At 36.8% G+C, this 14,482-nt stretch overlaps 1 protein-coding gene across 2 annotated transcripts in view; it reads right to left on the bottom strand.

The window, feature by feature from the left end:
• rab3gap1 (RAB3 GTPase activating protein subunit 1) overlaps positions 1-14,482 on the bottom strand; it is an 89,489-nt gene that overhangs the window by 24,223 nt on the left and 50,784 nt on the right. Inside the window, exons 10-17 of one of the 2 annotated variants that reach the window (XM_060827132.1) lie at positions 10,602-10,670; positions 9,895-9,968; positions 9,673-9,765; positions 9,416-9,588; positions 6,633-6,725; positions 2,817-2,989; positions 2,417-2,471; positions 259-630 (exon numbers count right to left, since the gene is read on the bottom strand). In XM_060827132.1, coding sequence (XP_060683115.1) covers positions 259-630; positions 2,417-2,471; positions 2,817-2,989; positions 6,633-6,725; positions 9,416-9,588; positions 9,673-9,765; positions 9,895-9,968; positions 10,602-10,670 — 1,102 coding nt within the window. Of the gene's footprint in view, positions 1-258; positions 631-2,416; positions 2,472-2,816; positions 2,990-6,632; positions 6,726-9,415; positions 9,592-9,672; positions 9,766-9,894; positions 9,969-10,601; positions 10,671-14,482 lie in introns of both variants that reach the window. The other variant, XM_060827131.1, reaches the window with a different exon arrangement.

Consider the following 14,482-nt stretch of genomic DNA (forward strand, 5'->3'; position numbering starts at 1 on the left):
ATGGCTTGCAATCCAAGATCCTAAAAGAGCTGCCTACAGAGATTGTGAAGCATTGGTTGTAATTTTCCAGAAGTTCTGGAGAAATTCCAGAGGATCAGAAAACTGGAAATGCTAGAGGGGCTGAACAACCTATTCCTGTTCCTATTTTTTATGGTCTTACTGTGCTGTAAAACACCATGACTGCATAATACAATAACACTTCATTTTAAAATGCAGAAGTTGGAAAGTAAAGTTTGCTTTATTCAAATAATTTCTTACCTGCGTAACTGGAATATAAAGTGGATCTCCTGTACGAAGCAGAGTTAAGTTGCCATGCTGATGAAGACGTCCTTCAGGTCTCCACTTATCTTTCTTTCCACCATCTTTCTCCTCTCCTTTTGTTGCGCCTTCTTTCATGTCACTGTCTTGCAATTCTTCTGTGTCACTCAGACATTCAAAAAACTCATCTTCGCTATCACTCCATGAGTCCCAAGATTTCTGTTGAGAAGTTTCTCCTTTGTTATTAGGATATTCTGGTGTTCCTTTGCTATTTGACACCTTCCTTTCCATGCAGTCGCCCAGTGCATTTTCAGCTGATTGTCTCCTTCCATCGTCTCTTGCTTTTTTCCTCTCAATGCAGCAATTCAACATCTTAAAGTTAAAAATACAAGTTTTCACAGGAAGCTAAAAACTTCCACCATTGCCCTTTTCATTCTGAACCTTCCTCTAATGTTCAAGGGTTCCAATGCAATCTCCAAAATAGTGCTGCAGAAACCAAAACAACTCAGTGCCCCTGCTTTTACACAATTCTATGATCACAACGCACACTGCTGATTCTAGCACCTGCCACAAAATTTCAGTTTGGCATTTTTCACGTATGTTTTGATTGTAATTGAATTGCTTCCAATGAATGGGGTGCCATTGTATAGTGTTCTGATTTAAAGTATTGACAATTGAGCAGAGACGGGAAGAGAGGAAGAGGCAATGAGAGAATATTGCATATATAATGACAACCTACCCTCCACCCCCCACCAAATGTTCAAGATTAAATGATATTCTGCTTTGCAAGAGTGAATTAAAATTCAAATAATATGTTACAAACAATGCAAATTAATGGAAGTTGTAATTCTACGTCGGTATGGCAGTCAAAGAATACATGCCATACAAACAGGCCATTCAGACCAAATAGCCCACACCACAATTCCACTAAGAGTTTTGCAGCTTTTCCTTATCAAAATATACATCATTGCAAACTTCTACGCAATCCCCTCACCCAATATATTTATCTAGCCCCCACCAAACGCAATACTCACTACACACATTTCTTGAAGTTGTATGTTCCACATTCACACCACTCCCAAGGTAAAGATACTTTTTGTGATTTTCCTACTTGATTAGTGACAATCTCAGTGATGAACTCTCATGTTTCACAAGTGGACTTGTGACCACACTATCAAAAACTGTTGTAATTTTAAAGAACCCTAAGTCACTTCTTAGCCTAGCTTCTCAAGACAGAAGTGACCCAAACGGTCCATCATTTCCGGACCAGAATTTACTGATTCATCTGCATATATCTTCACTTCTTCTTCAACAATTTTTTTTTTCATGATACTGTAAACACAAATGTGTGTTGGACTCCATATGTGGTCAAACCAAGGTTCCATAAAAGTTTTTAACATTTGTGACCCTTTTTATTCTCTCTTTCTAGAAGTTCCTGGCGCTGAGGCAGCTGTACTAAACACTTTATATGTCTGCTCTGATTCAATCCTCAACCTTGCATCAAATCCTGCCTTATTTGGTTGTTTTAACCCTTTTACCTATCCCTTCCAACCAATTAATTGAAATTGTTGATAACTCTCAATTATTATTCTAGGTTTTCTTTCCCTAATTTCTTCCTCCATCTCCCTTCAACTGTTATGCAGATATGTCCAGTAGTGTGCTTGATGCTTTATCATGTTTGACCAGTTTTGACAGATTCCATTTTATTTGGAAGGGAATACCAAAAATACCAGGGATGATTCCCATTTAGAATTGATATCGTGAAAAGTACCAGACGTTTAAAGTGTATGCGCAGCTCCAATAAATATCAACTTGCCAGAGATATTCGTTAAATTAGTGACACTGAAACATTCATATAAAATGCATATTTCACAGTTCACTAGAACTAAAGGGGAACAATGTTCAATATTACAAAATATCAAGTCAAATTATTTTCTGTTGAGAGCTTATTTTTAAGCAGTGCAATGTATTCAAAAGCTTAATGAGATGGTATAAACTTAATATTTAAAGTTTTTTTCATTCTAAGTAAGGACACAAAATGTTGACCTAAAGTCAAGAAGAACTTTGAGACATTCAGTCAATTCAACACAAAACATTGTAATAAATAAACCTAAAAACGTCTGTCATGAAAGTCAAATGGTACAATTTTCCATCATACCTGCAGTTTTTGATGTAACAAGCAGCATTTTAAATCTGGAGCTCCAGTAGCTAACCTGAAAAACAGAACTATTAACTTGACTCTTTCTTCATGATAGAACTGGACAGCAATACTAAACTTAACAAATTCATCCATAAAAATCTTTTTCTTAAATTTTCACATACTCCAAAACATCTTAAGATTTGGGAATCTAACATCAGACTCTCTTTATAATCTCTGTAGGTTTCAGAATGCGGAACATTATCTTTCATCCCAGAGTTTGGTCCATTAGTCGTTTTTCATGATGCTGTACCAAACGAACCAAAAGTTTGTAATCTGGGATTACAACTGGAAATGCTAAGATTCAAACCTGGGCTACTGAATGCATGGCAGATACTTCACAGTTTAAAAAAAAACTTACCCTGGGATAAGATAATTATTTTCCAATCTGTACCGCATTTCTAACACAAACTCCTGCCATAAATGGGCTACGCCTCTCATTCCGCCATGATAAAAGTTAACCATACAGAGACACAAAGCCAGCTTGTATGTCAGACTGTCTGAGGGAGCAGATTTAAATTGGCAATAAAGATTCTGATAAAAAGAAAACAGAAAATATAATTAGAAATAATTATTTTTATACAAGATATTTACAATTTTTATGACCAGAGCTAATTTTACTTCAATGAAAAAAATGTGGAAGACAAGGTAGTATGAACAGATAATACACCAGATCCAGTAAGACATGAAATGGAAAAGCAGTTCACTTTAATCAACCAAAAAAAAGGAATTAAAACTTTGACACTTTAACAATGCTGCTAACCCCCAATATGCTTTACATGCAATTAACTATCAGGAATGCTAAACCAATATATAATTCCCAACTACTTTTAAGTTGTACAATGTCATGCAGGTTAGTATTTATGGAAATATTCAAAAGTAAAATGAAACAAAACCTTCCTCCATGAACAATATAGCGTGTAAAAATGCAAACGAGAATGTTTAGAGTTCATCGGAGGATAAAAATCAATACAGTTCAAACTGTTGTTAGCAGTACAGAACTTGAACACTGCTGAAAAAAAACTTTTATCAAAGCCCTTCACATTGCACCCACCAAGACAATTTACAAGAATCACAAAATAAAGGGAAAACAATATTTATTTGAGAGGAGAGTCACAAACAGCACAACAAAGAGCCTTTGGCCCATCTCATCTGTGCCAGTCAAACACAACTGTTCTAATCCCATTTTCCAGCACTTGGCCCGTAGGCTGGCATCAGAAGTGCACATTTAAATACTTCAGTGTTACGACAGTTTCTCTCTCTACATCAACGAGTCCCAGAGTCCTAAACTTCATCATGTATTCCCTTGCCTTGTTTGCCCTACCCACATACATTTATCGAAATTGAATTCTATTTGGCACTGATCAGCTCATCTGACCAGCCCCTCAAATCCCCTTGAGTTGAAGTCTATCCTCCTCAGTACTTAGCCAACAACTTTTGAATCATCTACGAACCTAACGATCAACCTTCCTATGTTCAAGCCTAAATCATTTAGACTAATCACAAACAGCAAGAGCCCCAACAATGAACGCTTTGGCTCCCCAGTGTACAAACTTCCAGTCAGAAAAACACCCCTCAACCATCACCCTCTGCTTTCTGCCACTCAACCAATTATGGATCTGTCAAATTTCCATGGATCTATGGACTCCTTCTCTTTGCAATCAATCTTCCACGTGGGATCTTATCAACAGTGTTGATTGGCAGAGGCATGAAGAATGCACCAGTTAGATGATGACAGACAGTTAACTGCCAAGCTTTCCATTTTAAACTAGACAGGTTGACTGATTAGTCAAGGTTTTGCCTCAAGAAATGAACCACAGAATGGCAGTCACCTATTTTGTCAAGTTGAAATTGGTACTGCATGTACAATTCTTTGCCTACTCAGGGTGGTTCAGCACATGTTATCCAATTGTGGAATCACATTTCATGTTGGATATTGTATTTTAAGTTTTGCAAGGGCACTCTGGTTGCACTGAACCAATTTACAATGGGGTTCATAGCATGGCAGACATACAAATCACAAACTAGGTACGTAAAATACACAGGTCCCTCTCTTTTCTGTCCATATAAGAACAGTATACACACATTATACCTGTTCCAACTCAACAAATTAGAAGATAGGTGATAACCATTTTCCGGTTCGTTTCTCAGGGCAATGCCTTGACTAATCAGTATCAACCTGCTTGGTCTAAAAATTAACTAGTTTGGCAGTTAACCATGAATCATTATCCAACTGGTTCATTCTCTATGCCACTACCTAACAAAATCCACTTGCCAACCAATCAGTACTCTCCTCTGAATTTATAAATGTTGCTTTCCCCTCACTTGGTACTTCTTGTGAATTATCCAGGGGAGTACAAGACAAAAAAAAATCCATTTACAGATAACGCAAGAGGCAGAAATGAAGGGGAGAGAAACTTCAGAATACAATATACTTTCAACGTTACTGTTGTGATCCTCAAGGGTTATTTAAAAGTAATGGTTGTACGGGAGAGCAACAAATTTAATATAGGATGGACTAACTAGCTCTGTTCAAACGATTCATTAAAGATGGTTGATTATATACATTTGATTTTCCTAAAAGTTAATCTTGGACACTACATCTTCCTACTCTCCAGTCCTCACATATAATATACAGATTAATCTGTATTGTCTTTCTACTGAATGGGATTACCTTAATAGTGAAAGGTTGCAGAACTCTGAGAAACTGAGAGATCTGGATGTCTTAATGCATGAATTGCAGAAGATTAATATGCAGTTACAGCCAATATAATCAATATGAAAGTTCTGTTTTATTCCAAGGGGAATTGAATGCAAGTCCAGGGAGGTTACACTTCAGTTGTATAAAGCATTGATGTGGTTGCATCCAGAATACTGTGTACAGTACTGGACACCAGACTTACAAAAGAATGTTAATGCATTGGAAACATTTCAAATGAGGTTGCCGTATGTGAAAAACCTAGGCCTGCATCCTCTGGAGTTTCGAAGAGACAGAACTGGCTTAATTTAAACAAACAAGAAAGTCACAGATTTGACCAGGTGAATGTTGAAAGGATATTTTGTCTTGTGGGAGAATCTAGAATTGAGGTCATAGTTTAAAAATAAGGAGTCACACATTTAGAACAGGGATGAAGAAACAATTTACCCCCTCAGAGTCATGTCTCTTTGCATTCCTTCCTCAAAAGGATGCAGATTTTCAATATATTTTCAAAGGCAAAACTAGATAGATTCTTGATTACTAAGGAATGAAAGCTTATCAGGGAAATGCCAGAATGTGGAGCCGAGGTTACAATCAGATCAGTTATGATCTTATTGAATGGTGGAACAGAATCGAAGGACCGAATGGCCTACTGTTATTTGTATGTCCATATGAATCTAATCATCTGAACTGTAATTCTTTCATGGTGCAAAGTTTAAGGACTCAATAACAGAAACTGAATAAGAACTCGAAGCTATATATAGTCTTCCACGACGCTCAGTCGTGCAAGCCACTTTCCTATCCATTTGATGTGTAGACAAATGACAGGAAAAAAACAGCAACTAATTTGCATGCAGTTAGGTCCCACAAATAAATTGAAATAAATTATATCTTGGTCAAGTGATAAATATTTGCTAGGACACAAGGTGAAATTCCCTGATCTTCCTCAAATACTACTTTTGGATGTATTCAGAAGGATAGCCTTTGAATGTGGATTTATGACCTGCACAAGACTTTGAAGTGTACCCAAGATCATGTACTCAAGTCTCGAGTACATCATTTTTGACTCATAAGCAAGAATGCTAATAAAGAATCCCCAGAAGACACTTATGATTTTTGCTTGTGCTTCAAAAGGAATTACATACATAAATCAACACTAAAGTTCATACTAAGTTATAGTTTAGAACAAGAATTTAATAAGAAATAATAATTAGTGAACAACAATTTGTACAGTGCTTTATCAAATTCTGTGGCAAATTTAGCACCTTCAACGGTGACCACACTACTACCATCTGATGTGCTTAGATTAGGATCTTAAGCGCAGAGTTAGGTAGTAAGGAACAAGTATGCCTAAAAACTTATACTAATCATTTATCAAATAATATTTTTCTGCAACATAAGAAAAAAATTCAAGCATCCAACAATTAAATTATTTCAAAAGACTTTCTAGGATTGAATTGAGATGATTCTAGAACGTACATAACTCTCTTCCTCAAATGTAGCGATATTGCTTCCTCTTGAGGTACTACGCTTAGCATTAGACACATCACCAGTAGCATCTGGGAACAGAAACTAAAACACGGAAAATACAAGTTAGATTACATTTAATTTTTCTTTGTCAAAGAGTTGTGTGTGCTTGGTAATTTAATTGAATTGACTATTTAACTCTTGTATCCATATTTAAGATAAATGTATTTTCCATTACAATTCACAACATTTCAATGATTGCTTTGCTAAAGAAACAGAAAATAACTCAGTAACATAAAAATAAATTGCCATCTTATTTCATCAAAAGTCTGAAATTTTTATAATGTATTTTGAAAATGCTTGTGATAAAATTTGGGTTCTTCATCCTTTGGCACAGTGCTCAGTCTTAAATCTTATCAGAATGCATCGCCTGTTTAAAAGCCAACTGCAGTCAGATGCCTCTACCAAGTTTACAGAGAGAAGGTTAATGCAAAATTTAACAATGCCACACCATTATTCAGTTTGCAGTTGAATGACAGTTTCTTAAATCGTTACATTTTCAAAACTGAATAATGGCCATCAACCACATTTTCTGAGTATTAACAATAAAACTTATATAAAGTGAAGACCCTTGTAATTAATTATTTTGGAACTCAGAAAAAGTCATCAGTTTGAAGTTACCAAGAAGCAGCTTTGCTTAATAGAAATGCTCATAGTAATAAAGACAAAGTAGTAAAGAAAACTCATTGTGCTATATTTGAAAAGGGACTTGTGGGACATTAGCTTAGTCTTTCGACCAGAAGTCACCATTAGCCATTCAACCGTGGTTGATAAGTTTCTTAACCCATTCTCCTGCTTTCTCCCCATAACTCTTGATCACCTTGATACTCAAGAACCTGTCTGTCTATCTCAGTCTTAAATATACTCAACGACCTTTGGAGTTATGATCTTCTTACTGTTGGTTGCTCAAGAAGATGAGAGGCTGGATTTTACAAACAGAAACAAAACTGTTGACCTCAAAGAAAGTGCCTACAAAGAATTAGCAACTTCCTTTGCCCAGAGTTAGTATCAAGTTAAGGGAATCTCAGCTGTCCAGCAAAAGTAATGTCATCAAACAGAATAAACAATATTCACAAAGAAGAATTCTCAGAAACCAAATCAGGAGTAAATTACAATGATCTTTTCAGTCTTATTAATTCACTTCACAAATTCTATAAATGATGGATACACATTACAAGGTAAAGTACCAAACTTCAAAAAAAATTGAACAGTACAGAATTTTCTTAATGGAAAAAATTTGCATTATACCAAGTTCTTATTTTGTGGGGAGAATAGGGGCACAGACTTCCCACAGATAACAAAATATGTGAATACTGCTCCTAAGCAACTATCCTATGTATCATGAAGAACCAGGTGAGTCAATGAGAAAACAAAGCTGATGGGGTCTGGGACCAACCGCACAAATATGCTGACGAGCAGATTATTAATCAACGGATAACAGGAATAAGTGTATTTAAATATTAGATCAGTTCACTGGGAACAAAGTGATTGGTCAGCATTATGTCTCGGGACTCGTAGTAAAAACCTAGTTAGACCTCATTTTCATGATACAACGTTTTTATGGGATTTTAATAGCAACATTACAACGTGAAAAGGGAATCTCTCATTAATTAAGTGATTATTGTTTTAAGATTGCACCAGTAAGGACATCAACAGAGTACCCTGTGGAGGAGCAGCAACTTCTGGATTTGTGCTATTGACTGAACACCTGCAAGCACACTGTTGTATGTTTAACAGAATACTGATGGCGAAAGTAGCTTGTAACAACTAATTAGAGCAAAACTATGCCAAACGTAGTCTGGGCCAACTCTAAATATCTAGCTATGACCATGAATCATTTATTTGTCCTTTAGTAAAAAAAATGCACTTAATGAGTTGAACTTGAAAACTGAATGTGAGGGAGATATTCTATCTTCTCACTAAAGGCAAGACAACTTAAGATACATTCAGTAATTAATAGCAATCAGGAAGTAAAAGATAGATTTGAGTTACATTACTGAAAGTGCATGACTTGAAGCTTATTTAGATCTTGAGGCCAAGATAAACATTATCAAACATTTAGGATTCCCCACAACAGTGGTTTAATATGTGAGCTGAAATAATATAGAACAATAAAAACACAATTAGCTGCATTTAGAAACAATTACTTGCCAATTTCCCTACTACTCAAAAATTATCAAGAAGCAAGATTACAAACAAGGTTTCTGTTATTTAATTCTTCAAAACTAACGAATTTTATAATAATATTTAAACTTTTCAGAGTTAGTGGACTTTTAAAAAATCACCTATTATTTTATGATACAACATACAAAACCTTTAGGCCAATCTTGAGTAATTTATACTTTCTCTCTGTCAGAGACAGCAAAGCTACACAAAGAATACAGGTGTTCAATGGGACTGATGTGTGATGATGACTTCACTGAAGAGGTTGAGATTGGTATGAAGCAATAATGTTCATCGGCAGGAGGTCAGCAGCTGTATCTAAACAATGCAACTTTTTAAATAACAATGTTATAAACTTACAAATCAAAGTTTAACGTTTATTTTACTGCTACAGTCTCCTTATCTAAAGATTTCTATAATTTTTGCTGTCTTGAGAATTCAAACTTATTTTCACCCCAAATTTGTCATTGGTTGTATTATTTTCATTGCATAAATTCTCACAAAAATAGCAATTTTAGTAAAGAAACATGTTTATCAGTAGACCAATACGTTCAAACAAAATAATGACTTACAATTAAAATAGAGTTTAGAACTTCATTGTTAATTGGTGACTCTTCCACACGTCTATGCCTATGCATCCGCTTCCGAGCGCTATGAACCATACTTGACATAGTGGATAGTCTAGGCATGTGAACGGTTGTTGGTTCTGTGAGCTTCTGCAATGCTTGGCTGATATCTGTGTTTTCTGCTTAAAAGAAGTATTATTGTGAGCATCTAATTTAGTACAAAGCAACTGTATTTGTTGTGCAAGTCAATCTGTTGTTTTAACCTTTGGTTTCATCTTCAAAAGCTGACCTTCCAAGAAGTTCATCAGTTGATTCCTTTCGACGACAAAGTTTAAAGAACTCGGTAAGAAAATCTCCTATATATATATACACACACACATAAATATGTTAAACCATTTAGAATTTCTGGTAGAATATTATAGCATAAAAAGTGTTACATTTATTTTCATTTGCAGTGCTCCATGTCAAAATGAAATAATTCATACCCAACAAGCACTGGGGGTTATCAGCCTTCCTTACTCTAACAGACCACTGGGGTGCCTGCAGAGCATCAAGGTCCCTGACAAAAAAAAAGTTAATAAACTGTGAAAAGTATTTACAGTTTATTAGCAAGTTAATAGTGCTGTTTCAAAACAGTTGTTACATTGTCAAATTTCCTGACACACAGATTAACATTATTAATTGCTCACAATCTCAATTTAGTTTTCTATTGCACAACTGAAGAATTCAAACCAGTTGAGTTTCAGATGTATTCCTAGAAACCTTCACCTATTCTTTCCCTGCTTGCTTTCATCAACAACAACTTTATTTATCTATACCTTCGTACAATACTCAGAACTTCTGACTGTGAATTAATTGTCACACAGTGTTAATCAATCTTATAGGTTGAATGTGCTCAGTATTCCTCTCAAATTTCAGCAAAACTTAAATCCTAAGAGCTTGTGAAATGGATTAAATAAGAGACTGAATGCCCTAAGGATTTATTCTGTACAAATATGTCATCTTAAGGTAACAAAATGCAAATTATAAATGCTGTTGTATTTTGAATTCTTTCAATAGCAAATTTGCTGTTTTGCAGAAATGCCAAAAGATGAAATATCAACGTTTGAACTTCTATTCAATCATATTTATAAATTTGCTTTAAAAACAATTTTGAATAGTATAATCAAAATTTAAGAAAATCAGTACTTACGAATATACATCATTATCAACAATAATGCCTTCTGTGAGATGAGGCCATGTGGTGGCTAAATGTAATTCACTGAAACACAAATATAACAATAGTAAGGATCCTATCCATCATCATTAAAACTCTTCTATTATTCTTTGACAATTTCTGTAAGTTCCTTCTGGTGAAGGAACACCATTAAATGAAGTTCAATAAACAAGTGAAGTTCGATATCCAACTCAAAGAGTTCAGACAAAATTACAAGGGTGAAAGCACAATTTAGCTACACTGATCTTATCTTTGTGATGCCATACTGCCATAAATCAGTTTTTCATTGTTAAAATTACACACCCTGGGGAGGGTCATCTTATTTACTCACCTGGTACGGTTGAATAAAGATTTCTGGATTTGACAGAAATAATCTTAACTTTAACTTAAAGTTAACAAACAAAAATGTTAACATTTTAGAAACAACTTATGCTATCTAACTGAAGCTCAGTGTTTGCCATGTTAGTTGGCTAGGTAACAGATGTGAGAAAACCTGAGCAACACGTAGGCTACTGATACACCAAGGCCAATAATTTCATTTAAATGATTTACAAAACTATTTTTTCAACATATTTACAAAATGTTTTTCCAAAATAGTATACAAATTTAATATCTATTTCATTGGGGCATTTTAAAAATACAGATGACTTTAATTCTTCAGCCAAAACAAAAGATGTATTTTCATATGAAATTTAACTGGAACTAGTGTAGGAGCATGCCTTTTCTTGTTAAAAATTTCTAAGGACTTCAACAAATCACTTAAAATAACACAAGAACAGTAGACAGAGTACATTAGAACAGCAGGAGTATGGTGGAAACAGTCCACTAATTAGTGCAAGAGTACAAAAAGTCTATGAAACAGCACAAGAAGGTGTGGAGAATCCTCTAAGTAGCACAAGAGTGATGAAGATAGCTCATAAAACATAACAGTAAAATAGATCCTATCAAACAAAGGACAGAACAGCAAAGAGCCTATTAACATGCACAAGTGTCAGAATAGATCTATCAAACGCCTGAGGCTTGAAGAATTTCAGTTCGGAGTAAGTGAACTGAAGCCGAAGCTGCAGACACAATAACACATCTGGGAGAGCAAAGGTTACGTGTACATCTAATTCCAGAGAGTGGATATGGTACATTGAATTGGGTCTTTTCTCTTGGTCAGCTATCAGGAACAGCAGGGTGCATCTGTGAGAAAGGTAAGAGAACCAACAAGGTGGGAGTCATGGAGATTCAGCCTTTGAATTTGTCCAAGAGGTTCAAAAATTGTTTGTATGGATGCCAACAGGGTCTGTATGGTGGATAACAATTGAATCAGACAGCTATGTTGCCTGCCCGGTGCCAGGATTCAGGCCACCTCCTCAGGGCTAGACAGTAACTTGTAGAGGAAAGGGGAAGCTAGAGTGGTGGTGCTTCATGGAGTACCAATGACATAGGTACAACTTGGAAGAAGGTTTTGTTTAAAGATTATGAACAGCTTGAAAGATAATTATCTTTGCAACAATATCACAGCCATAAGTAAGTTGGCTTAGGCTAAACAAAATTAGAGATGAATTTGTGTCAAAGATTGTGGGAAAACTAAGTTTTGACCTTCACACAGTCTTCATCCGAATAATCCTGCAAACAGTATTCTGCTATGTCATATAACTAGGGTGGTAGAGAGGGCTTTAAACTAACCTAATGGGGGTGAGGATCAAGTTTGGAAAGATTCCATGATTCAGATAGAGAAGACAAAAATAAGGGGAAGAGCGATCAGAGTACAAACGAAGTGACAGAGTTTACAAGCTTAACAATTTAACAGTAGATTGGGCTGGGCATTTCAAAAGTAGTAAAATGACACATATTTGAATATGCACAGGATCTGTAACAAAACAGATTAATTGCTTGCATAACAAAAAACAAATATGTACGAGCGGATAGCAACTACAAAGGCATGGTCATATGATGGCTAAACAAATTCCAAGATGGAGGACGGGAAAAAACAGTGCTGTAAGAGTTGGTCCTTTTTTGATGTATTTTAGTTGTTGGAGGTGATTTTCTTGAATTCCAGGAGCAGCAATTACTGTTTTATATACTGTTGCATTGTTTTGGAACTTTGAGGGGAAAAAAAAACAAACCAATGGCACTCAGCACCAGGGTCCCAGGTTCGATTCCAGCCTCGGTCGACTGTCTGTGTGGAGTTTGCACATTCTCCCAGTGTAGAACATAGAAAAATACAGCGCAGTACAGGCCCTTCGGCCCTCGATGTTGTGCCGACTGAAGCCTACCTAACCTACACTAGCCCAATAACCTCCATATGCTTATCCAATGCCCGCTTAAATGACCATAAAGAGGGAAGAGTCCACCACTGCTACTGGCAGGGCATTCCATGAACTCACAACCCGCTGAGTAAAGAATCTACCCCTAACATCTGTCCTATACCTACCACCCCTTAATTTAAAGCTGTGTCCCCTAGTAACAGCTGACTCCATTAGCAGAAAAAGGTTCTCACGGTCAACTCTATCTAAACCCCTATTCATCTTGTACACCTCTATCAAATCTCCCCTAAACCTCCTTTTCTCCAATGAGAACAGCCCCAAGTGCCTCAGTCTTTCCTCATACGATCTTCCTACCATGCCAGGCAACATCCTGGTAAACCTCCTCTGCACTCGTTCCAATGCCTCCACATCCTTCCTATAGTATGGCGACCAAAACTGCACACAATACTCCAGATGAGGCCGCACCAGAGTCTTATACAACTGCAACATGACCTCAGGACTCCGGAACTCAATTCCTCTACCAATAAAAGCCAGTACACCATATGCCTTCTTCACAGCACTATTTACCTGGGTGGCAACTTTCAGAGATCTGTGTACATGGACACCAAGATCCCTCTGCTCATCCACACTACCAAGTAGCCTACCATTAGCCCAGTAATCCATCTTCTTGTTACTCCTACCAAAGTGAATGACTTCACACTTAGCTACATTGAACTCCATTTGCCACCTTTCTGCCCAGCTCTGCAACTTATCTATATCCGGCTGTAACCTGCCACATCCTTCTTCGCTGTCCACAACTCCACCGACTTTCGTGTCATCCGCAAACTTGATCACCCAGCCTTCAAGCCTCTCCTCTAGGTCATTTATAAAAATGACAAACAGCAATGGTCCCAACACAGATCCTTGTGGAACACCGCTAGTAACTGCACTCCAAGATGAACCTACACCATCAACTACTACCCTCTGTCTCCTTCCAGCCAGCCAATTCCTAATCCAAACCTCTAATGCACCCTCAATGCCATACCTCCGTAGTTTTTGCATTAGCCTGCCATGGGGTACCTTATCGAACGCCTTGCTAAAATCCATATACACCACATCTACTGCTTTACCCTCGTCCACTTCCTTGGTCACCTTCTCAAAGAATTCAATAAGGTTGGTGAGGCACAACCTGCCCTTCACAAAACCATGCTGACTATCCTTGATCACATTATTCCTATCCAGATGTTCATAAATCCTATCCCTCACAATTCTCTCTAAGACTTTGCCCACAACAGAAGTGAGACTCACTGGCCTATAGTTACTAGGGCTATCCCTACTCCCCTTCTTGAACAAGGGGATCACATTTGCTATCCTCCAGTCTTCTGGCACTATTCCCGTAGACAACGACGACATAAAAATCAAGGCCAATGGCTCCGATATCTCCTCCCTAGCTTCCCAGAGGATCCTAGGATAAATGCCATCAGGCCCAGGGGACTTATCTATTTTCATCCTTTCCAGTATTCCCCAGACCTCTTCCCTACATACCTCAAGGCCATCCATTCTAATCACTTGTGACTCAATATTCACATCAGCAACAGTGTCCTGTTCCTGAGTGAATACTGA

This window comes from Hemiscyllium ocellatum, chromosome 7 (assembly GCF_020745735.1).
Source record: "Hemiscyllium ocellatum isolate sHemOce1 chromosome 7, sHemOce1.pat.X.cur, whole genome shotgun sequence".
NCBI lineage: Eukaryota > Metazoa > Chordata > Chondrichthyes > Orectolobiformes > Hemiscylliidae > Hemiscyllium > Hemiscyllium ocellatum.